The sequence below is a fragment of the Meleagris gallopavo genome, chromosome 3 (assembly GCF_905368555.1).
Source record: "Meleagris gallopavo chromosome 3, MGAL_WU_HG_1.1, whole genome shotgun sequence".
In the NCBI taxonomy this organism is placed as follows: domain Eukaryota; kingdom Metazoa; phylum Chordata; class Aves; order Galliformes; family Phasianidae; genus Meleagris; species Meleagris gallopavo.
Window position 1 is genome coordinate 72,893,482 of NC_139406.1, and position 24,331 is coordinate 72,917,812.

The following is a 24,331-nucleotide window of genomic DNA, read 5'->3' on the forward strand; positions in this document are numbered from 1 at the left end:
GATGAAGGGAATAAAGAACTAGCCTACAGCCAATCCTGAGTAAAGCCTCAGCTACAAAACATGCAATGAAAAATGAATGTAAGTTGGCTGGGAAATGAGTGCTGTCACAGAGATTGAACACAGGCTGTGAGTCCATAAACAAAGAGGGATGAAAGATAAATATAAAGAGCTGATGGGAAAGTATCTGGGGCATGGATTGGTTGTGGGGAGGGGAGGGAGAGAGGGCTAGAAATCTGCTTTAAGTCTGGTTTTATTTAATGTCTATCTACGATCTGGAAGGAAGCAGTAAACACCACATTCATTCAATTTATATTTGATGTAATGACTCGTATGAATTAGAGGGGTGTTGTGTAAACCAATGGGGACAGACACAAAACACAAAGAAACCTAGACAGGCTGGAAATAACAAAGTGAGAGCCAAGTGGATGGGCAAAAGACAACGATCTGCAGGAGGAAGCACAGCCTAAAGTGCAGATATGAAGTGGAGAAATGTGCTTAAAGAAGGGAGACAGAAGGTCCTAATAATGGCTGAGTCCAGCAAACTGGCTGTGAGCTTGTGGAACAGAGTCATCCCAAAGGAAGACAGAGGGTAAGTATCTGGACCTATTGATTTATGAGGAATTAAGTCAATGAGATGAGTTTGGCTGCATGACAGCTGAGCAAAGAGATCAGAGTGTGCTGAGGCGTTAATGCTGAGACAATCTGCCGGAGGTGAGGAACCACCCCGGGGACTTCTATCTACTTGGACAGTGTAAACACCACAAAGGAGGAGGAGGACTGATTTATGGTGTGGGGAGGAACGAGGGTCAGAAACAAGCTAAAAGAAATATAGACTGGTTTAGTAACAGGGTGAGCCGTGTTGCCCTGTGAAACAGCTACCTGTGAAACGGTCTGACATTTCTTCTTTCTGAATCCCTTAAAGCTAGACTGCAGAAAGACGGAAGAGAGAACAGGTTTTTGTCTTTAAGAGGATGAACTGAATGAGTATACAGAGTAATGACAGTCAGGGTGACCGTAGTCCAGATTTGTCTGCTAATACATCTCATCTGTTGTAAAATTCTAAGAAGAGGTGGGCCTTTCCATCCCCTCAACTGCCCACACAGCATAGTTGTCTGGGAGGCATAAGCTGTAAAACCAGGGGAATGCTACTAAGAACACAAGGATGAGAGAGAGGCCAAGGAGGTACCACTCAGGAAGAAGAAATGTTCAGATCGGGAACGTTGACATGTCACAGCTCAGGAGCTGGAGCATTCACTGGGGACACCAGAAACCTGAGCTCATTCCCCTTTTCACCGTGCTGAATTTGAACCCACACCTCACAGCTCTCAGGAGAGTCCTAACCGCTCAGCCTAGCAGAAGGAGTGGTGGTTGCCATCCCTCCTGTTGATGCTTCTACTCCTTGTATCCCCTCAAGGGTTTACTATATTGCATGATGACGAATGAATATGATATTCTCACCATGCAGTAAGTAGACCACAGGTTTGGCTTGCAGTCCTGAGGAAACACGCTTCATCATTCCTCAGGAGTGACTGCTCTAAAGTAAGGTTAGAGTAAGACATTCATGCAGTCTTTTCTACAGGAGAAGGGAGGAGACATGATAAAACTTCAAGAGAAAAAATAGATAGGGTGGCAAAGCAGACTATAAACTTCCAAGCTGGCTGCTCCACACAGAACAGATCTGTATGGCTCTGGAAGCAGGACCAGAAGCAGATGATTAGGAGGAACTTGGCTGACAGGCATGCAGATGGCTCGGGAATTTAGGCAGTCTGAGGGTGAAGTGAAAAGGGCAAAGGAATTCTGAATTCTAGTTTTGGTTATGGGGTAGGTTAATCTGGTACTAATAAATACAGGATCATTTTTTTAAGGCATTAAACCTCTTACGTACACCACAAGAATGTTCAGAACATGCTGGAAAATTACCCTTCATTTAGATAAGTCCTTTCCCCAGACAAGAAGCTATAATGCGTTGTAAAATGAGATCTCATGCACTGGGGTGAAGGTAAGGAGAAAAGAAAAATGAAAGAAGAAATGCATTGAAAATCATGTTTTCAGCTGTGAGACACTGGGAATGGACCTCCAGCTGTCTGAAGAAGATAAGGACAAAAGTGAAAATGAGGAGCATTTTAATATATCATTGGTGACAGAAGCATTAGACTTGGCAACAAGCTGTATTTCCTTACTTAGACAAATAGCTAATGTTTTTGAAAAACTACACAAGGATGAAAGTAAATATCCAAAAAAATAACCAGTTATGCTTGCTGCAGGGGGCTGGGAAGGGACTCAAACTCCCAATTCTTGAAGCAAGGGAGGAGTCCCACCATACACATTTGTGAAAGATGTTCAAACGTCAAGTAATTCTACTTTGAGTCTACTTATGCACGAGTAGAACAGCTGCCTTCAAGCTTAATGAACAAAGAGCTACCCAGTATCTTCATTTCCCATGAGGACTTGCTTGTGCTCTCTGCACACTGCTGCTAGAGTCACCAGATAGGGCAATGGCAACGTCTGGGGGTCGTCTAGTCAATCCATGCCCAAAGCAGGATCACTTGCCCAGTGTCACGTCCATCAGGTTTAAATATTTCCAAGGATGGAGATTCCATAACATCTTTGTGCCAGTATTCGACCGCCTTTGTTTGCACCAAAGAAGCTTTTTCTCAGTGGAATTTCCCATTTTCCAGTTTGTGCTCAGTGCCTCTAGTCTTTTCACTGGGCGTCACTGAGAAAAGGTTGTTCCCATCTTTACAGCCCTCTCTCAGATTTCTATGCACATTGAAGAGTTTCCTCCTCCAGGCTGAACAGTGCCATCTCTCTCAGTGTATCCCCATACATCAGATGCTTGAGTTCCTTAAACACCTCCAAGGTTCTTCACTGGACATATTCTGCTACATCCATTACTCTTGTATTGGAGCCCAGAGCTGGACACAGCCCTCCAGACATGTCTCACGTGCCACAGAGAAACTTCTCACTCCCCTGGGCAAGCAGGAGAGGAGCTTTCAGACAGCTACTGGAAAATGGTGAGGAAAGTGAAGCAATGGAAAATTATGCAAGGAGACTATGAAAAGCCTGTCACTTCAACAAGTGCCTGAGAGGAATATATAGGCCTGGAAGATCCTAATGTCAGACAGGGGAGCAGATTAAATAAACTTCCGAAGATTTTGCCATGGTTCTCAGCTAATTCACTATATGTAAATTGTGGCATCAGTATTTGAAAAAAAAAATCCTGTTATTCTAAGAATGGCACCTCTGACACAGCGCTGAAAGACAGCTACTTATTCCCAGAAGGCATTTTATGCTCTTCTCCTCTGCAGGATCCTGGCGTTCTGCAAACACTGATAATTTATGTTTGCAGGGCTCCTGAAGAAAGGGAGGGAATATGAACCTCCACATTTACTCATGGCAGCTGAGGTGTAAAGAAATAAAAATCAAAATTGTTGAAAGAAACCATAACCACAGTTTCTCATTTCAGATGCTTAAGAATAGTGTTTCATCACTGTGCTTTTTTTCAGGATCTACAACGTATCTTCAAAGCACAGTTCCCATAATAGTGACTATTCACCCGGTTCCAGCTGTCAGGGTTTCCAGAAGAGCAGTTACCATCTGTGAAAAGTTCTGAGTTAAGTGAGCAGCCCATCATTTCATAGGAATGATGTTCAAGATAATAACAACAAAATCCATAATAGCAACAAAATCCAATACCAGGACAACACTCAGTTTCCCAAACCACAGCACAATCCTTTCCTATCTTGAAATCCTCCACCATCACCCTCCAAATTCCACAGTTTCTGAATGAGGTAACCATGATTCATCCCACAGCAGGTCCATCCTGTGCAGTGAAGAAAAACCACAAAAAAAAAACAGTCTGTGGTGGTCATACAATTAGAAACTGTATGACAGTGCACACAGTGGATCTGAATTATGGCAGCTTTAGTTCTGGCTTTCTCTGTTTTGGCTTGACAGTTCAGGTGTTCTTTTCTTATGGGTTTATTTTTTTTACAGTTTCAAATAATTCTTTAGGTTTTTACAAAAGCAAACTGGAAAGATAAATTCCTTGTATGGAACCAGCTGATCTGCAGCTGGGTAAACAGCAGAACTGGAACTCTTACATCCTCTGCACATTTCAGCAGATCTATGGAGATATCCTGGCAGAGTTGCTAATAACAACACATTAAATACCGTCTTCAGATGGCATTTACATTTGCATATTTTCAGACATGGTTTAAGCATTCTAGAAGGAAACAACGGTACATCCTCTTTTCTTGAAAAAACGTATTCCTCAAACAGACTTTTAACTCCTGCCACTTCAGCTTCTTTCCCTCAGGTTTTGTTATTTTTATAGCACGCTAACTATTCCCTAGTTCTAATAAAGTCACATTGTTAAAAGTGGGTCACTTGGCTACATCTGTCTGCGCTGATGCCTGGGACAAATAACCCATGCTGGATAGGAAATTTATTCCTGAAGCTGTGCACAGTTCCTGTGCTGATTTCTGAACCTAATGTAAAACCAAGAGCATAGATTTCAGTTCTGATCTTCGACACGTTTTATGTACATACAACTACTCTGAGTCTTGCATAGTTGTTTCCAGATAACTAACACCAGTGAGTACACTAGCAAGTAAAAATAGGTTTATGTAAATGCATTTTATTATTTAAGTATGGCCGGTTTCTCATATTAGAAGATCATGTATGATCTAATACTTATATCTGCACATGAAGGCCTAGTTAATTTCTTCTTGGCAATGTCTCTTGCCTCAATAAAAGTCATCATAGGAGCACTAATCAAATAATTAGATTTGAAGTACCTCTGATTGTTTAATAAGTTCAGACCTCTATACAAATGGGTCTTCCACTGAACAAGCCTGACGCATTCCCCTGCAGATGAAAAGAGACTGAGGCTTGATGTATCGCATCTAGGATGTAGAGGCAAGAATCACAGAATCAATCATCCAAAATAAATGATATTATTATTAATAACACTCAAGAAGCCATGTGAAAGAAGACAAGATGAAAGCATGTGTTTAAACAAGTGTTATCCCGAATGTGTTTGGAATATCTTACATACAGTTCACAGTTCTCAGATACACACAGATTGGTGTGTATCTAGGCTAGCTAGCAGTTACAAAAGCACAGCAAAGCAGTACACTGGGAATCCAGAACATATAAGAGAAAGAAAGAGCATATTTTTGCCATGATCAGTGCTACTTACACCCCCAGTGACTTACAGCGTAAGGAACATTAGGTTTTTACACTTTCTTTCTTTCTAATAACTGGGCAAAATCCCCAAATGACACACTCTGAAGGAAATCTTTGAGCCACGTTCAGGACTCATGTAGCCCGTGAAATAGCAATGGCAGGCAAGCGGGCTAAAATCTGATATCTTTAATAAGATTCAGTGATATGGCAGGAACACCAATCCTTGACCAGCACATCCAGTTAGTACTTGAATCACACCTACTTGTTCTTGTTCTCTCGTATGATAGCCATGCTATGTATCAGTGTGCACATGTTTATAACTACACACACTTCAGTTTTGTTGCTCCACTAATGATGCTTGATCTGTAATTTATACCCACTGTTTGCTCAACAAAAGAACATAACGTGCCTAAGTGTCAAGAGGGCTAACATCTACCTGATTCACTGAAATGCTCAGTTCACTACTGTCTGCATTAATGTGTACTTGAGATTTTATAATTGAATTTCACAGAATCACATACTGGCTAAGGCTGGCAAGCACCTTTGGGGAGTCTCTGCCCAAAGCAGGGTCAGGTCGCCCGGGAGCATGGTCTAGTTTTGAGTACCTGCAAGGATGGAGACTCAGAGCTTCTCCAGGCAGCCTGTGCCTTTGATCAATCTATCTGTCTTTGTAAAGATGATTTCTTCTTTTTTTTTTCTTTAGTCTTAATGGAATTTCACATATTTCACTTTGTGCCCATTGCAATGTCTGGTTCAATCTTCTTCACCCAATTTATACACATAGCTGAGATCCTCCTGAGCTTGCTCTCCCCTTGGCTGAGCAGCCCATGCTCTCTCAGCCACTGTTTCCATGTCAGATGCTCCAGTCCACTGAACATCTCAATGGCCCTTCACTGGACTAGCTTCAGTAATGCCCATGTCTCTTGTACTGCAGAGCCCAGTTCTGCTTGTCTGTTTCTCATTGGAAAACATTGCTGTGCTGTTCTATTTTGCACCATCCTATTCCGTATTCTCATTCTCCACCCATTCATACACAGAATGAACACTTTCCACTTTGGGAAATAGTTAGCCTCGTTCACCTGTTTACTCTTTAATTCTTTCATAGGTAGAGTTGGATGTCCTTCTGAAAATCACCAGACGACATACATTCCCTTGGAAAAGAGGAGGACAAAGCAACATACCCACACTGAAGGTAGGTCTTCCAGATACTTCTAGTTGATCTGAAGTTAGTGGTCACAGCAGAGGGCTCACAGACATTTATTTCAGTATAGAACAGCAACTCAAAAACAGTTCTGGGAATGCATATATACTATCAACATATACTGAAGTCTTGCCTGGTCTTATGCTTTCATCATTCAAAAGAGCCAGCTATTGTGAAAAGGCCTTTCTGCTGGGTAATCCCATGTTCATTTGGCAATGTAGGCAAGCCCTTCATGTCTTATTCCTTCTTCTGACCTATGCTTCTGGGCCAACCTCCAGGAAAATCCTGTGTCCTGCACAGAGAAGCCTCACCACTCTTGTCCCTCCATCTTTCCAAGGTTGCGTCTCTGATACAAATCTACCCAGATTAACACAGGAATTTAGTGAGAGGAATTGGATATGTAGATAAGAGAAATTTTCCTGGCTTTGTTATTTGGCTACGCTGCAATAAGAATACCTATCTAGAAAGCGTTTCCTGTTACTAAAGGCATCGTTGAGGAATGTTTAATTCTTAGCAGAACTGCTGTACTTGTTCTACACAAACCAGATGATATAAATAAATAAACCATGAAATGTTCAGAGAAGACAAATCACCAGTCCATCAAAATGCCTGATAAATTAGTTCAACAGAATGGACTACGGGCATGTTCAATGAATCATCATCACCAAGAGTAAATAAATTCAGATTAAGTAAAACTTGATTGAATCATGTTGAAGTTTGGCACTTAACAAAATAGATCAGTCCGAAGTCTTGCATTAGGAACACATAATCTCTTAAGATTTATGAGTGTTGTTGCACACCACACATGTTTCTAGGTTACTGTTTGCTGTGTTGAGAACTGGATGCTCTCAGTGTACAATGATTTGCTTGCTTTTACATATTTTAATTCCAAGAAACCATTCTCCTTGCTCCCCTCTTCAGGGTACAGAATAAACTTCCACAGTAGTAAACTTCCCGCTTTCTTCCTCTCCTCTAGACAAATTCCCAGTTTCTCAGAGGCAGTTTTTGGTTCCATCTGATTATTCAGAGCAGTTTGCTGACACATCTGTAACATGTTGTGAAATAGCCAGAACATAAATGGACTGCAAGCTGAACTCAGTCACTTGGGTTCAGTCATTGGAAAGAATCCTCAGCTTTCTAAATTTGGTAACACAATCTTCACACACTGGCCATACTAATAACTTCTATTGGTAGCCATATAATAGGAACAACATATGTCCGTGGAAATCTTTTAAATAACAAATCAAGACAAGAAATAACTTGCCCTTTTTTTTTTTTTTTTTTTTTTTTTTTTAAATCAATAGTTACTTTTGTTCAGCATTTATATTGTGGCAATGTCCAGAGGTCACAATCAAGTTGGAAATCCAGATGTGCTGACTGCTATGGAGATGGGGCAAATATAAAATTTGAAGCAAATTTTTAAAAGAAATTAAAACAAATTAAAAATTATAACCACTTACAAATCTGATGTCAAGTTCTCATTTAGTATAATAGCACACAAACCCCAAATATCTTTGCATTTAAGGTTTTCTTTGTGCTACAAATATTGTCTGGGAATAGAGTTACTATTATCAGTCTTATTATACCTAGCAACATAATATGCAGTTCAAGTACCAGACTAACACTGTGGGGGACAGGACTCGCTTTTCAGCCTGGAATAGAAATTATGTTTTACAGAATGCTTAAAACAACCAACTAGGATTTACAGTGAGCATTATGGGTTGTGAGTTGACATTGTCAGAAGCTGATATTTATAACCTGAGTGTCATCACACAGGCAACAAAGTCTCATGTCTTTATCCAAGCAGCAGTGTACCTATTTGTCTGGAAATACTGATCCTTCTCCATACCCCCAAACCACACCTTGCTGAAGGACATTATCTATTTAGTATTTAAAGGAGAAATATAAGAAAGAAGGGAACAGCCTCTTTAGCAGAGTCTGTTGAGATAGGACAAGGAGAAAAAAGTTTTAAAATAGAAGAGGGGAGATTTAGATTCGATGTAAGAAAAAAGTTTTTTTACTGTTAGGTGGTGTGACATGAACAGATTGCCCAGAGAGGTTGTGGATGCCCCATCCCTGGAGATGTTCAGCATCAGGCTGGATGGAGCTCTGAGCAACCTGCTGTAGCTGTAGGTGTCCCTGTTCATCACAGGGGAGTTGGACCTGATGGCCTTTAAATGTTCCTTCCAACTCAAACAATTCTGATTCTATAATTCTGTGATTCCATGAAGTGACAGTCTTTGTAGGGCCCAAAGCTCTGTCCCAAGAGGACACAGTTAGAATATAACATGCTGAATTTTAAGTATGTTCACTAAGAGTCAAAAAGTGCACTCATTATAAGTAGTTTTACTGCTATAGAAACAAACAAAAATGCATGAAAGATTAAGTTTTAACCAAAGTCTTGTCCAAAAGGTTAAGAAATATTGCATACAATAAACAATGCATACATACGCACTCATATACATAGATGCATGCACACTAATGCTATTTCTTACATCGTGACTCCATTCTAAAATAAGCTGAGTTTCTTGTGAAACACAAAAGTTATACTCCCTGAAGGAAACTTGCCCCTCAGTTAGCCTTTAAATCAACTCCAGCAGTTGAGAGAATGGAGAGCAGAATCTCACTGCTGCTCTCCCTACCACCGTGCCTTGGCTGGCCGAGGTACATCTCAACACACATTTTGTTCAAGGAACTGCAGAAGAACAATCTGCAAACATGAATCTGTGTCAAATTCTGTCTGGAAAATATGGCATAAGGTGGGATGTCCAAAAGCAAACATGGCCACTGCATGCACTTGGCAGGGGATATAGGGAAAAGTGGGTGGAAGAACAAGGGACAGTGGAGCAAATTGCAAGGAAAGATGAAGCCTTGTAAGGGCGGAACAAGGACCGCTGCATCTCAGACAGCTCTTATTTCCAGGCACAGCAGCAATACATCTGCTGTACTTGTGGCAGATTGTGTGAGTCACAAATAGGATTTCACAGTCAGCAGCAAACTTGTGAGCCATAAAACCCACTCCCTTCAATTACAAAGCGATCACCTCACAGAGATGCTGTAAGGCTTGATCAACTGATATTTATAGAGCACTTTGAGATCCTTGGATGAAAGTCACTATAAAAAGCTGCAGATTTTTCATAGTGTTCATAGGCCACCTGCTCAGACCAGAAGCATTCACTTTCAGCATCGCTTGAGCCAGCTACCAATCTGATATCTCCACGGGAATTTCCTAAAACAGATGTGGCTGTCACATTTAATCTCTCTTTTACTAGGAACTCTGAGAAAAAGAACTCCTGGAAAAGGAAATAAAACAAATTGCATTAAAACTGATGGCGAGAAGAAGCCCCGTAATTCTGTTCCCACAACTCGTGGATCCTCCATCTGTACCTTTCAGAAAGCTGCCATAGTGACTAACTCCACTGGCTTCACAAATTAGACCTGACCTAGATTCGCTGAAGTCTTTGTTCAGCAGCTGGTTAGTGTAATATCCTGACTGCAGCAAAGTTCAGGATTGCTCTACAAAGCAGCGGGTTGAAAAGAAAAACAAACAAAACGGAATGCATGTTCCCTGTGCTCACAACATGCTGGCCAGCACTCCTCTTTATACCCAATGAATGTCAGAGAGTGGAATGGTGAGGTTTAAATGGCTGCCATATTCTCATGGATCCGTAGTTTGTTCTTGAAAAAAGATGACTATATTATTTCCCCTCAGTCTTTATTAATGGAAGAACAAACCCCAGGAGACTGAGGAAAGGCATGATTCTGAAGACAAGAATTGGCTCTAATTAAGCATGTCATTAAACGCTTTGCAGAATTAAGATTAAAAAATGTGAAGTTTAAAATCCTGTTAGCTAAGGATAGAACAGTTCATGGTCTTTTTTATGAACTGATCTGAACCATATGGAACTCTTCAGAGCATGGATCAGGACTGGCATCCCTTCAGAATAAGGTTTCCCATGATGTTTTGGACTTTCTGCGTTGTGTGTAGAAACTGAGCAAGATATCCCAACATATTTCAGAGACTGAAAACCTTTTGTTCCATGATAATAGTGGGAAACATCAATTAGAATCTTATTTAATGATCTGGTTTGGTGGGTTTTGAGGGATGATTTCTTTTTCTTTTTGAGTTGGCTTGTTCTTATTTCAAATACAATCCAAAAAATATCAAAGTGAATTCAAAGGAAATATCTTCTTGATCCTTCATTCACCAGTGAGAGATTCCTTAACAACCAGAACGTGTTCGGAAAGATGTAAGAATGTGCAAATTCCCAATCACACCCTCAGTCGGTCACGTCAGACCTCTGAGATAAATTACAGCCCAGGCTGCATTGGAGATACCTTTCAGGAAGGGCACTATTGATGCTCAGAGATGGGCTGTTGCTGCAAACTGCTCATTATCATTATTGAAGGGGTGGAGGATGCTGTCCCAAAATGGTGACATAAGCATTAAGCACGCTATGGATAAGTTCTTAAATTCCATTTGCTGTGTGGGCAGTTATTACAGAATAGAAGTTTAAAGTTGATTATCTGTTTTCCACTGAGCAGAATTTTTTTTTTTTTTCCAAAAAAATATCTGTACAAATCACAGTAAGGCTCTGTGAGGCAGAAATTTTTTCTCTTTGTGTTTTTAGTTTGTCACTAAAAGACGAGAAACTGCTGAAGGCAATTCTCCATTAGAGAAACATATCTTGTTGGATGAGTGTAATGGTCACTTATAGCCTAATCAGTGCCCTTCCAGGCTATGTGCTCCAGGCAGCCCAAGGAGAGAGATCTGTCCTAAATTGCCAGATGGCAAATTTTGCACATGATGGTTTATGAGGCAATGCTATCTGGTCCAAAAGACACAAACTGGGAGAGAGTTCTCACCTGTCCTGGGGAGCTTCGGGAAACTTGATTGCTGTGATAAGCCTTTCACTCCTTTCCTTGGGCAGTACTGGGCAGTGTGGATGTACCTGTTCTGGGGTCCTTCCTTTCATGCAGCTACTCCCTCAGCCACCCAGGGACCCTCAGCTTTCTCACTGCCAGGCTGACTGTAGTGGCAAAATTTGCTCTTCTTGTAGAGGAGTAACTGGTGCAGCTGAAGTGGAGACTGAAGAACTGTGAACTCTGAAGGCTCTGATGTACCACCTAAATACATTGTAAGAAGCATTAAGATAAAGGCTCTGTTGTCTGGTGGCTTCATAAAGACCGGACACTGCTGTTACTGTATGCAGAAGAAGCTAGAGCCATGTGTAGGATATAGGAACAAATAACTTCTGATTCTGCTCTGAGATGCACAAACCAGAGAATCATTAAGGTTGGAAAAGACCACATTCATCTTGGAGACTATATAGTGAATAATGTAGTGGGTCACCTATGGCACTCAAAAGGAAATAAAACTTCAGCCCAGGAAGAACCAGTGACATTGTACTCCTCTCTGCTCTGATCCATCCAATATGAAACAGAAATGGAAGGATGCCCATAGCCATTTGCCTTCTTTGTTTCTAAAACTGCAGCTTCCAGGTGGCACTTACTCAAAACAAAAACACAGCACAGATCATAGTCAGCAAATCACAGCTCAGGTAAACACAGCAATGGATATTGCAAGCAAGTCTCAGGGAGGCTATTCTTGCCAGATTGATACGGAAGATTGAAGAGTAGCTTCAGGACTTGTAAGCATCAGAGGTCACTTAGACAGCAGGCAAGCAGCATCAGGCTGCTTGGGATAGCAAGAGGTGGCAGAGGCAGCCCAGGTGAGACATGCAGTGCATCTTCTGCTCCATCTCTGCAGAAACACTTTTGGGACATGCAGGGAATGCTGCTGGCATGCCTGTTTCCATTTTCTTTTCTTATTTGTTATTATTTCATTCTTTAATCAGTTGAGCTTTAAGTTTTTCAGTAATCAACTAAACACATTTGGACAGCTGAAGTGCAACATTTACGTTCCCTTAGTATTTCTGAGGTTAAGCAACGTCCATGACTCCAATCTGGCCCTGTGTAGGCCAGCCTCACAGCATTTGGGTGCTGGCCATATAATGATGATCTCAGGTTTGTATTTGCCCTGCAATGAGGTTATACATAGAAAGAGAAGAGCAGGCTGGATCTATCTGTGGGGCACTCTCCGGTTGCACCTGATGCAGAGCAGAGCATGCCAGCAAGGTCTGTGCTGGGGGTGATGGGGCAGGTCTCATGGGAGGATATATGATATGTAGTGTGACTGTACTGTTGGGAGGAATTGGGCACCCATCAGAAATTGATCCAAAGAACTGGGAGAAGGAGCTACTGGCAGCAGAAGCAGCTTTGGGGCTGTTAGAAGCACAATCCAAAAATCTCCTGGGGGTTCTTGTGGACATGAGGCAGCAATGTGCCCTCACAGCCCAGAAAGCCAACTGTATCCTGGGCTGCATCAAAAGAAGTGTGGCCAGCAGGTGGAGGGAGGTGATCCTACCCCTCTGCTCTGTGCTGGTGAGACCTCAGCTGTAGTACTGCGTCCAGATCATAGAATCATATAATCATAGAATTGCTCAGGTTGGAAAAGACCTTAAAGATCATCAAATCCAACCACAACTAACCATACTACCCTAACTCTAACAACCCTCCGCTAAATCATGTCCCTGAGCAAATCATATCCCTGAGATGTGGAGTCCTCTGTGCAGGAGACATAGACCTGTTGGAGTGTGTCCAGAGGAGGGCCACAAAAATGACCCAAGGGATGGAACGCCTCTCCTATGAGGACAGGCTGAGAGAACTGGGGCTGTTAGCCTGTGAAGAGAAGGCTCTGGGGAGACATGAGAGTGGGCTTTCAGTATCTAAAGGGGAGCTACAGGAAAGAAGGGTACAGATTCTTTAGCAGGATATGTGGTGATAAAACAAGGGGAAATGGCTTCAAACTTGAAGAGGGGAGATTTAGGTTAGATGTAAGGAAAAAGTCTTTTACAGTGAGGATGGTGAAGCATTGGAACAAGTTGGCCAGAAGTGTGGTTGATGTCCTGTCCCTGGAGACTTTAGGTGAGGCTGGATCAGGCCCTGGGCAGACTGATCTAGCTGTGCATGCCCTTGTTCATTGCAGGGGAGTTGGACTAGATGGCCTTGTAAGGTCACTTTTAAGGATTCTTTGATTCTATTATTCTAATATCAATGTTGTCAATATTTGAAATGCTGATGATGAGGCTTCCATAACTCCACACTCACAGAAAAAGAGTCAAGAATTGACAAGGAGACAATCCTGATACCTATGGCAGGCAAGGATAACCACACTGGAGTTGTCCCACCATTCCAGCACCAAACAAGCCTGACCTGAAGCTCACTGACCTGTACTGTATACTGCAGAGCTGCATGGCTCTGGGCTGCTCCAGGTGCTGGGAGAGCTGGTGTGATTGGGTCATTTCACTGGAGAGGTTTCTTCTGCCCTCCCGCATGCTGCTTTCATAATCAACATCAGTTTTCCACCTACACTGAAATTGTTTTGGATTTCATTTTGGAGAGGTTTTCTCATAGCTGTGCTTTCGGAGTACATTGTTTGCAAGTAAGGATTGCTCTCTGATTTTTTTCAGCTTGTTTTCTTTTTTCAAGATAGAGATTCCTGCACCACAGGTATATACATATATATATAAACAAGAAATGATCTCAAATATTCTTGCTATAGTAAAGTGCTTTTTCTCACTTGCCTAGAATAAGTCACATTTTGACCATCTTCTTCAAATCTGAACAGAAAAAAAGAATGGAGGCAGAACATCCTGCTATATGTAAGCTTGAGGCATGTTCTCAGTGAGAGCAAATCATCTGAGAGTATACCACAAATAGGGATGTGCCCAGGGGGTCTGTGCTGTTGCTGGATTTCCTGTGTCTTTGTCTTCTATGTATATATATGCCTGAAAAGTGTAAGAAATGAAATATGAGGGTAGGTTCCAAATGCAGGTGAAATGGCCTTCATATGCTCCAAGTTAGCTGGCTGATAGCACAGAACTAGGCTTTGTAGTCACAGTTTAAAGCCAACAGCCATAACCTGCACCCAAACAAGATTCTCTTTCTCCTCACTTCCATTCAGCCCAGTATCAAAGAAGTTGTGCCCTGACAGCACAGGTGTCACAGGGAAGGCAGCAGCTGGACAGGTTTAGCTCATCATCTTAAATCCAAATTGCACTCCTGAAAACCCTTCTTCCCCGTTGCTTTAAAACCCCAAAGCACAGCCATGCATCTCCTATAACAGAGCACCTGCAGTGCAGACACCTACACCCGAGCTAGGTGTTGGTTGTATATCCACTAGCAACCAGTGTGGCTCATTCAGAACAGCTCGTTAAGGTAGAACACCTGTTGCATAATGTGCATGCTGTAGGTGATATAAATGCTCCATATATATATATAAATATATTGTCTGGCTGTAGGCTGTGGACTGAATGCCCATTTGTACTGGTATGCCTTAGACATGCTCTCGCAGCTCAGCTTGTGCACTGTTTTTACCTAGAAAGAATACAGGTCTCAGCCTCAGTGTAAATCAAGTCACAGTATTGGAGCTAGTCATCCCAAGTGGAATGCTCATGAAGGAGACCCACTGCAGGCTCCTCCAGCATTAGTCAGAGGAGTCCATAGGGCTGGCTCATCCGACCCATCTCAGACACCACTGTTGAGTAGGGTGCAAAAGACTGAAATTCTACAATCTGTACTAAATGGGAGCCAAGCACAGAACGATCCTTTCTTGCACTCTCTGCAAAATGATGATTTACTCAACGAAGACAGTCCTGCCCACAGGGCTTGCAAAGGTAATTACCATTGTTGTGTCCCTTGCAGCGGAGCACGGGGTGCAGCGGCGCAGTGGTGGCTGAGCAGGTCAGCTCAGCACAGACAACAGTCCTCACAGTGCAAAGCTGCACTGCTCACACAACCGCTGCACTGCCAGTAAGTGGGATGTGCCACTCTGCGGAGTCACTGTTGGGTGAAACTCCTTCCCCAGTTTCAGTCTGCAAATGCCACAACAACTTACAGAGAGCCTTTGCCTCCCAAGAAATCAGACACGTCAGGCAGAGCACTTACGTACGGAGCAGGTTCACAAGCAAATGGCTCTGCGGTTTGCCTGGGGCTGAGGGAGGCACGACATCCTTCTTCGCAGCAGAGCTCGAAGGCCCCACAGCTGGGCTGGCCTCAGAATCACAGAATCACAGAATGGCCAGGGTTGGAAGGGACCTCAAGGATCATGAATCTCCAACCCCCCTGCTGCATGCAGGGCCATCAATCCCCCATTTAATACTAGACCAGGCTGCCCAGGGCCCCATCCAATCTGGCCTTGAACACCTCTAGGGACGGGGCATCCACAGCCTCTCTGGGCAGCCTGTTCCAGCACCTCACCACTCTCATAGTAAAAAATTTTCCCCTGACATCCAACCTAAATCTTCCCTCCCTCAACTTAAAACCATTTCCCTCGCCTTTCTCAGTTGGCAAAAGATGGCCATGGGCAGCTGTGAGCTGTGAGAGCTTGTTGGTGGGAAGGTAAAGGTGAGGCACTTTGGGACCAGCCCTCTGTAGCACCTCCCATTAGTCGGGTTCTGTCCAATTCTGGCAGTGCTAAGATCCCTTCTATAAACATCCAGAGAGGGAAGTAGGCTGTCTGAATTTGTTTAAATTCATCGTCAACTTATTCATTCCTTTTTGACTTGGCAATATTCTGCAGTAGACCTTTTCCAGTATTTAAATGAGCATTATCTGCAAAAATATTTTTGTTCTTTTGAACACATGCACCAGCTGGCCACAGTCAGCGGTCATGGTAGTAAGAATGTTGTCAGGAAAGCTTTGCTCCCAGCTGCCTGCGAGGCTTTGCAAAGAAAAACAGATCGTATCTATCGATCTTAAACTAACACATTAAGACTCCGGGATTTTCCAACCCATCTGGTGCAAAAGGAAGCGGTCAGCACGAATGTGAGTTTGAGTCTGGCTCCAGGCAAAGGGGGACCTTCCAATAAGCGTTACGTGCAGACTTTCCACCTCCAGCCTAATGAGGTTTGTGGCCTCAACTCCAAAGCGAGCCTACTCACCAGTGGAAGTGCTGATTAAACCACTGAGCTGGGTCCAATCTCCTCATTTAGATCCTATTCAATATTTCATTAATGCTGCAGATGCAGTACTAGCAGGAGAAGCAGATTCACTTCTCCCAAAGCTGGCGAGGCTCTGCACATCGGTACCACGTCCCCATCAGTGTGGGTGGGTGTCGTGTGGGCCAGTGCACCCAGGTGGCCGCTTCTGACACCTGGCAACAAACTCCCATCCTCTCACAGTTCAGGTCACCATGAGCCCAGAGCAGGGCGTATGGCCATGGGAAGCACACTCTAGCTGATATGCAGCTGCACATAGTCCGGGTCATTAGATACCACCGGCACCCTCTCATGCTCCTTAATTAACATCGTGTCATGTGAACAGAACTAACTCTGTATCTTTCACACTGTGTCTGGGAGTCACAAGCACAGCCAGCACACCCCTTAAGCTGGTCATTTGTAATGTTGCCCTAAGGTGATATTAGTCACCCATCTACCTCCCACTCCAACAGGCAACTCCCCAGCAGCAGAAAAATGCCCTGATTCCCTCTGGCAGACCAAAGCAGCTCGTTTCCCCTGGATTCCACCATTGTCAGGGTGTCTGCAGCCTGTACCCTGTGCTCACCTTAGAAAATGCAGAAGCACTGTGTCCATGGAGCAGAATGATGCCTTGCAGAAACATTCAGATGAGTTTTGGATTACTACCTTGGGCGCTAGAGGCATTTTAACCTTATTAGCACAATGCTCTGGCTGAAGCAATTAGCCCTAATTACGGGAGCAGTTATATTGGACTTGGAGGAGTTGTATTCTCATAGTTATATTGTTTTGCACTTTGAGTTATCTCTGCAGAAATTCCACTGTGTCCTTTGATGAGAAAATGCATAAAGATCCCAGGTTAGAGGGTGACCGGTGACCCTTCCAGGGTAAAGATAACAGAAATGGATAAATCCAATTCCCAAAATGAATATGAGGCCGCCTATGATTTCTTCTAAGACAAGCAGCTTAACAGGAAAGGAAAATCTGCTAAGTGTATCTCCACTTAGTTTCTTTCTAAGCAGCATTAGGGGGAAAAAAGAATCTAATTTAAGAATAGGAAGGAAAGTAATGAAAAATACATCTTCCACAAATTTGCAATGTTCCAAGCCCTTGCTAAGTACCCAGGATGGTGCAGAGCTGGTGAAAGCACACTGCCTGATGCACTGTCAGCTGCAGCTCACCATTCCTCACTATGACACTGAGGAACATGACTTAATTTTATTCTCATTTTGAATGAGAAATCAAAGCAGAGAAGTTCTGTGAGGTAGCCAGGCCCTGAGGATTATGGGGGGACCTCCAGAAGAAAGCTCAGCAAGGGTGTCCGCAGCCTTTGTCCTGCCATCCCTGCCCCGAGCAACAGGAAGAGCATCCCCAGAGCTGCGTCCATCAGCCCCAGGAAAATGAGGCTGCAACAGTCTGCCATAGGAGCTGCACTGTGGAGGTGGGATACACAGGGGGTCCATAAGGCAAAGGGAGGCTGTAGGACAGCCTTCCTCCAGTGCCCTTGCAGCAGGAAAGCTGAGCAAGAACAAGCCTCAAGGGGATTGTTCAGTTTGGAGAAGAGGATGCTGAGGGGTGACCTTACTGCACTCTACAAATGCCTGACAGGAGGTTGTGGCAAGGTGGGGGTTGGCCTCTTCTCCCATGTAATTAGTGACAGGACTAGAGGGAACGGCCTCAAGTTGCCCCAGGGGAGATTCGGGCTGGATATTAGGAAATACTTCTCCGAGAGAGTGATCAAGTGCTGGAATGGGCTGCTCAGGGAGGTGTGGAGCTGCTGTCCCTGGAAGTATTAAGAAACATTTAGATATTGTACTGAGATATTGTACTGTGGCTTTGTGGGGAATATTGGTGATAGGTTTACAGTTGAACTGGATGATCCTAGAGGTCTTTTTCAACCTTGGTGATTCTATGATTCTATGATTCTAAGAGAAGGGCAGCACCTGGAGGAAGAAACACACACAGGTGCTGCAGGGCTGTGGCCCATGGTCAGCACTAGAGGTGTCCCAGGAGGTGCAAGGGCTCCAGCCACACAACAGCAGCACTGGTGGGAGCGGGTGGGGTGCTCACAGCACCTTGCTGGGATGTCTGAGCAGCACCTGAAGACCCGGCCGCTGGCAGGCACCAGGGCTTACTTATTGCAGGGCTGTATTAAGGAATGGCTCAAGCTGGAAGGGATCTGAAAGGTCATCTGATTCCAACCCCCTGCCGTGAGCAGGATTGCCCGAGGGTCTGAGGAACAAGCCGGGGGTGATGCGCAGGGCTGCGGAGGCTGGGGGCCGGAGGAAGCAGGAGAGGAGCACCACCGCCCCGCATCACCCCTCCAACCCTGTCAGGTGCAGAGCCTTCCGCGGTCGGGAGCGGGTCGGGCGGGTAGTGACGGGGCTGGCAGGCGGGCAGTGAGCTCCCGGCCTGGGTGTGCCGTGCCGTGCCGTGCGCTGCCGCCGCCCCCGAGCGCCGCCGGCGCGGCACCTCCCGCGGGAACCTCGGCCTCGTGTCGGGCTCGGAGGGAGGAGGGAGATCGCTTCGCAGAGCGGGCGGAGGAGCTGCCATCGGCAGCCCCGCGGTTAGCCCTCATCCCGCACTCGAGGTCGGACCCCGCGACCGCCGGGCTGCCGGGCAGGTGCGCTGCCACCGGGACGGCGTAAAGGAGCCCGGGAGCCCGCTGCCCGCCGGCCGCGGGTGGGGTCTCCGCACGGACCGGCTCTGCGGATCTCCCCTCCCGGCGGGGGAGGTGTCCCGAGGCGGGCGGGGAGCCGCCGCCTCCCGGTGCGCGGGGGCAGCAGCTCCAGCAGACCCCCCGCCGGTGCCCCGCGCGGCCCCGCGCCGCCCCCCGCAAGCGGCGGAGCTCGGAGGGGAGCGCGGCCCCGCGGGGGTCGTCGCCATGACGAGCGCGTGTGCCGCCGGCCGCCGCCGCCGCTGAGCCGCCGCTGTCCCTTCAGCACCGCGGCCCGCAGGCAGCGGAGCGAGGCGGCGGCGCGGCCACAGGCAGCGGGGATGGCGGCGCGGAGCCGGCGGCCGGCCGGGCGTTGAGAGCAGGTAGGGGTGCGCCGCCCGAGGAAGGGTCCTAGGGAGGGGGGAGAGGGCCGGGAGGATGAAGGGCTGGGGGTGGGATGGAGGGAAGGGGAGCGGGGAGCCGGCGGGGAGAGGTGGGAGAAGAGGTACGGCTGGAACAAAGGAGCAGCAGTGGTGTGTGGTAGGGAGGGGGAGAGAGAAAAGGGGAAAGGGAGAAAGAGGGGGAAAGGGGAGAGGGAGAGATAAGGGAGAAAATGAAAGAAAAGGAAAAAGAGAGATGGAGAGAGAAATGAGAGTGAAAGAGAGCAGAGAGAAAAAAGAAAGAAAGAGAAAGGAATAGAGAAAGGAAGAATGATAGAAAAGGGGAGAAAGGAAAAGAGAGACAAAGAGAAGCAATGAAGGAAGGGAAGAAGGAAGAAAGAAAGAAGAAAAGAAAGAAAGAAAAAGAAAATGAGAATGTTAGGTGAACAGGCTTCAGATTTGCCCATTCTGCTGATGTGCTGATGCTTTGTGCAATTACATTCTAGGCTTTTATTTCCTACACACCTTTGGAAGGAGGTCACTATGACAGGGCAGAGCCTGAAGGCTTTATCTGAGGCGAATTTTGAAGACAATGAGATCAGCATCAACGTTGGAGGTTTTAAGAAAAAGATGAGATCCAACACATTATTGAGGTTCCCAGAGACCAGACTGGGCAAACTGCTGAGCTGTCACTCGAAGGAATCGATCCTGGAGCTCTGCGATGACTACGATGACACCAAGAATGAGTTTTATTTTGACAGGAATCCTGAGCTCTTCCCCTACGTGCTCCACTTTTACAACACTGGCAAGCTCCACGTGATGGGCGAGCTCTGCGTTTTTTCTTTCAGCCAGGAGATTGAGTACTGGGGAATCAATGAGTTCTTTATAGACTCATGCTGCAGCTACAGCTACCACGGGAGGAAAATGGAGCCAGACCAAGAGAAGTGGGAGGAACAAAGTGACCAGGAAAGTACCACATCTTCCTTTGATGAGATCTTGGCATTCTACAACGATGCCTCTAAATTTGACAAACAACCCTTTGGAAACATCAGGAGGCAGCTCTGGCTTGCTTTGGATAACCCTGGCTACTCAGTCTTGAGCCGAATCTTCAGTGTGCTCTCCATCATGGTGGTGCTGGGCTCCATCGTGACCATGTGCCTGAACAGCCTCTCAGATTTCCAGATCATTGACAGCAGCGGGACCCCCGAGGAAGACCCTCGCTTTGAAATCGTGGAGCACTTTGGTATTGCATGGTTCACTTTTGAACTGGTGGCGAGATTTGCAGTAGCTCCTGACTTTTTAAAATTTTTCCAGCATGCCCTGAATTTGATTGACCTAATGTCTATCCTACCATTTTATATTACCTTAATTGTCAACTTGGTGGTGGAAAGTAGTCCAACCTTGGCAAATTTAGGCAGGGTTGCACAAGTCCTGAGGCTCATGAGGATCTTTCGCATCTTAAAGCTTGCTAGGCACTCAACGGGTCTTAGGTCCCTTGGAGCCACCCTGAAGTACAGCTACAGAGAGGTAGGGCTCCTTTTACTCTACCTCTCTGTTGGCATCTCCATTTTCTCAGTAGTGGCCTACACCATTGAAAAAGAAGAGAACGAGGGGCTAGCCACCATCCCTGCTTGCTGGTGGTGGGCCACTGTTAGCATGACCACGGTGGGCTATGGGGACGTTGTGCCAGGGAGCACTGCTGGCAAGCTGACGGCATCTGCATGCATCCTAGCTGGCATCCTGGTGGTAGTGCTTCCCATTACACTGATCTTCAATAAATTCTCCCACTTTTATAGGCGTCAGAAGCAGTTAGAAAGTGCCATGAGGAGCTGTGATTTTGGTGATGGCATGAAAGAAGTTCCATCGGTCAACTTAAGAGACTACTACGCCTATAAAGTGAAATCCCTTATGGCTAGCCTTACCAATATGAGCAGGAGTACTCCCAGTGAGCTGAGCCTGAATGATTCACTGCATTAGTGTACAAGTCTGACAGCAGTTTGCATGAGAGCTATCAAGAGCTGTGTTTATAAATGTTTTCCTATTTGTCATCCTTTTTTTTTTTTTTTTCCTAGAGGGTAATGTTGCTGACACTGCACTAACTTTGCACTTGAGAAACAAAAGAAATTTATATTCTGAGTTGACAGTTTGCACATTCTCATCCTGTTGCTTAGGCACCGAATGCTGACTTTTCCATCTGAATATTTCCACTCCCCTGATATTAGTGCTAGCAGTGTAGTGATGATTTGTTACTTTGTGCATTTCCTCATTTGAGCAAAGAAATGAACATACCCAAGTGGAATAAAAATTCTCAGCTGTGAAACTAATGATGAACAAAGCACCCACCACCTAAAGTGGTATTTGTAGCAGTTCAGGACCATCGCAAGACAGACATAGGACTTCCAATGCATTTCACAACTGTTTTCAAAAAAATCACCTGGGAATCACTGACAAGGGACCGCTCTTCTCCATCTTTCTGACTGGTAATTTCAATCGTCACATGTCCGAAAACACCCCCAAGCTTCATATTTCAATGGAAGCTGGCTTACTCTTAAGCACGTGTTAAAAACTGGGTATTCTTGTTTGGAAATGTTATGTCCAGTAATATTTTTTAGACGTTCCTCAGCATAGGCCTACCTCTATTTCCAAGACAAAGTCAATTGCTAGCCCTCCAGAGAAGCCCAGCCTCATTTCTGGTGGCTGTGTGTGCCAAGGCCGCGCTGTCACAAGCAACTTGAGGTATGGAGGCCATGGAGGCGTCTCAGGTTCCTGCTTTCAGAGGCACACAGAGTGGTTCCAGTGAATCTGGAGATACTCTGTATTTCAGTCCATTCAAATGGTTCTGAGATTAGGCACACAAAGATGTGGGTTTTCAGCGATTAGAAGCTCCAGTGGAAAATCTGGATTTGTTTAATGAAGAGAAATATTCCCACATGAACAGTGCAGGCAGCATTTTAGGAACTGACATTCATATACTGCAAAAAGACTAATTATAAAGATGCCATATGTGACGCTGAGATACAGAGTCTAATTTTATCAGGAAAACTTGAAAGCAGGTGTTGATGGCAGCCAATTCCATTACACTTTCTGCCAAGGATACTCTAAGAAAAAAAAAAAAAAAAAAAGCCCTGCAAGTCACATTTTTCCTCAGAAAGGAACTCACAAGTTACAGCTAAGAAAGAGTGCAAGGGCCTAAGAAAAGAACAGATACAGAAAAAGAGCTTAATGCTGCATGCACTGTGGGCAGATCCTCCCACCAGTTCTGTGACGCAGCCAATGCAAACCCTCTCAAGGGCTAGCCTGTACTTTTATTTAAAAAGAGAGAGAGAGAGCAGATCATCTGGGTTCTCAACAGTAATCATGAATCTGCATAAACTTATTGAGCGATCAGCCTTTTCCCTTATGTAACTGTTCCGAGATCAAACACTTGTAGCCAACAGGCAGATCCAACCCCTTCCTCTCCCAACACCTCTGTTGCTCTGTGCTGTAATATCCCGCTGGCACTCAGAGGGCACAACGGCATTTCTTTTCAAATCCATCGCCTTTTCCACCCCATTTACTACATATTGTGTAGCAATTGATTGTTTTTCGTTTTAACTTGTGAAGACTAGAGAGGTCCTGAAAATACATTCAAATACATTGCAACTGAAACTGAAATACTAAAGCTAAAATTGCCTTGTTTGGAAGCCCATGTTTGTGTACTGCAACAAGGAGTGGTACCTAAACTAAAGCAGCCGCATTGGCAGAATGAAGCAAATATGGTAAGGATATGTCCTCTTCCAGACTATCAAGGGTTGCCATCTGGATCTTTTGATGATGATATTGTATCAGCTCGACCTAAAACCAGAAGGCTGAGCACTCAGGATCAGACTCCAGTGATCTACCAAAGAGTACTCAATAGGAAATACCTTTCCCGCACACAAAATGTCCTTTGAACACTGTTCCCTCAGAATTGATTTAGGCCACGATCTGAGGGAAACAGGTCCTTCCCAGCCTTACCAGAGCAAAACTCTGAGAGATTTCAGCACAGCATTCATAGATGTCAGACGTTGCTCTCTATCTCCAAGCACCAAACAGCCATATACATAGCCCTGAAGACTGACTTAGGTGCTGAATGAAGCATCTGAACTTGAAACACTTTTCACTCCTTTGTTACCCAGGGGATTGAAATTCCATGAGTGAAAGAAGAGAAGGGATGGGCTTGTGTAGCACATTCACAAGCTCCAGTTGAGCTAAACACTGCAGAGGAGGCAGAATCTCCCACTGGTGCGAAGGCCAGCGCAGCTCCTATTAGGTTTGTGGGTTTGGGGCCTGCAGAGAATCTTCCAAGTCATGGTTTTATCTCAGTTCCACAATCAGCAGATTCACAGAGCTTAAAACCAGTGACTTCCAGGGCAGTTATTGGAAGAGACCTGTAAACTTGCCAAAGAGTCACAAATTCCCTCAGCTGTTATTAGTTTAATGTTGCAAAGGTTGGATCCAAACTTTACAACACATCATTTCAATAACCTATAGCTTATCTTATGTTCCAGATTTATTATTCATCGAGCTGATGCTCTGTCATTTCTGCGAGTATTGAATGGAATGTGTCCAAATTGTGTTTCACTAAAGAAAATGAAATACCCCAAGGAATTATGACTTTTATTGTACCGGTTGAAAGGAATTTTCGTTATTGCTTTTTTATATAAGTGCTTTGGATCAAAGACACTAAATAAATAAAGTACTGAAATTTAATATGTTCTTATTATCATGACAATGACTCTATGCAGTACACAGGAATTCCCTTCATAAACTTAACTAGCTCCATGTCAGAAGTAGCCAGCCTTTGCTCCCACTCCCCTGGAAGTGCATTCCAGAACCGCGCTGCTCT

General features: G+C 44.8%; 1 protein-coding gene across 2 annotated transcripts; it reads left to right on the plus strand.

The window, feature by feature from the left end:
- Positions 1-223: 223 nt before the first annotated feature.
- Positions 224-24,175, plus strand: KCNS2 (potassium voltage-gated channel modifier subfamily S member 2). Of its 2 annotated transcripts, XM_010709169.4 has the most exons (3): positions 224-589; positions 6,296-6,382; positions 19,971-24,175. In XM_010709169.4, the coding sequence occupies exon 3, from the start codon at positions 20,008-20,010 to the stop codon at positions 21,439-21,441; it is 1,434 nt and encodes a 477-aa protein (XP_010707471.1). In that variant the 5' UTR covers positions 224-589; positions 6,296-6,382; positions 19,971-20,007; the 3' UTR covers positions 21,442-24,175. The 2 variants fall into 2 exon arrangements, with proteins under 2 accessions (XP_010707471.1, XP_085077593.1); XM_085221467.1 differs by lacking the exons at positions 224-589; positions 6,296-6,382 and adding an exon at positions 18,875-19,467.
- Positions 24,176-24,331: the final 156 nt, after the last annotated feature.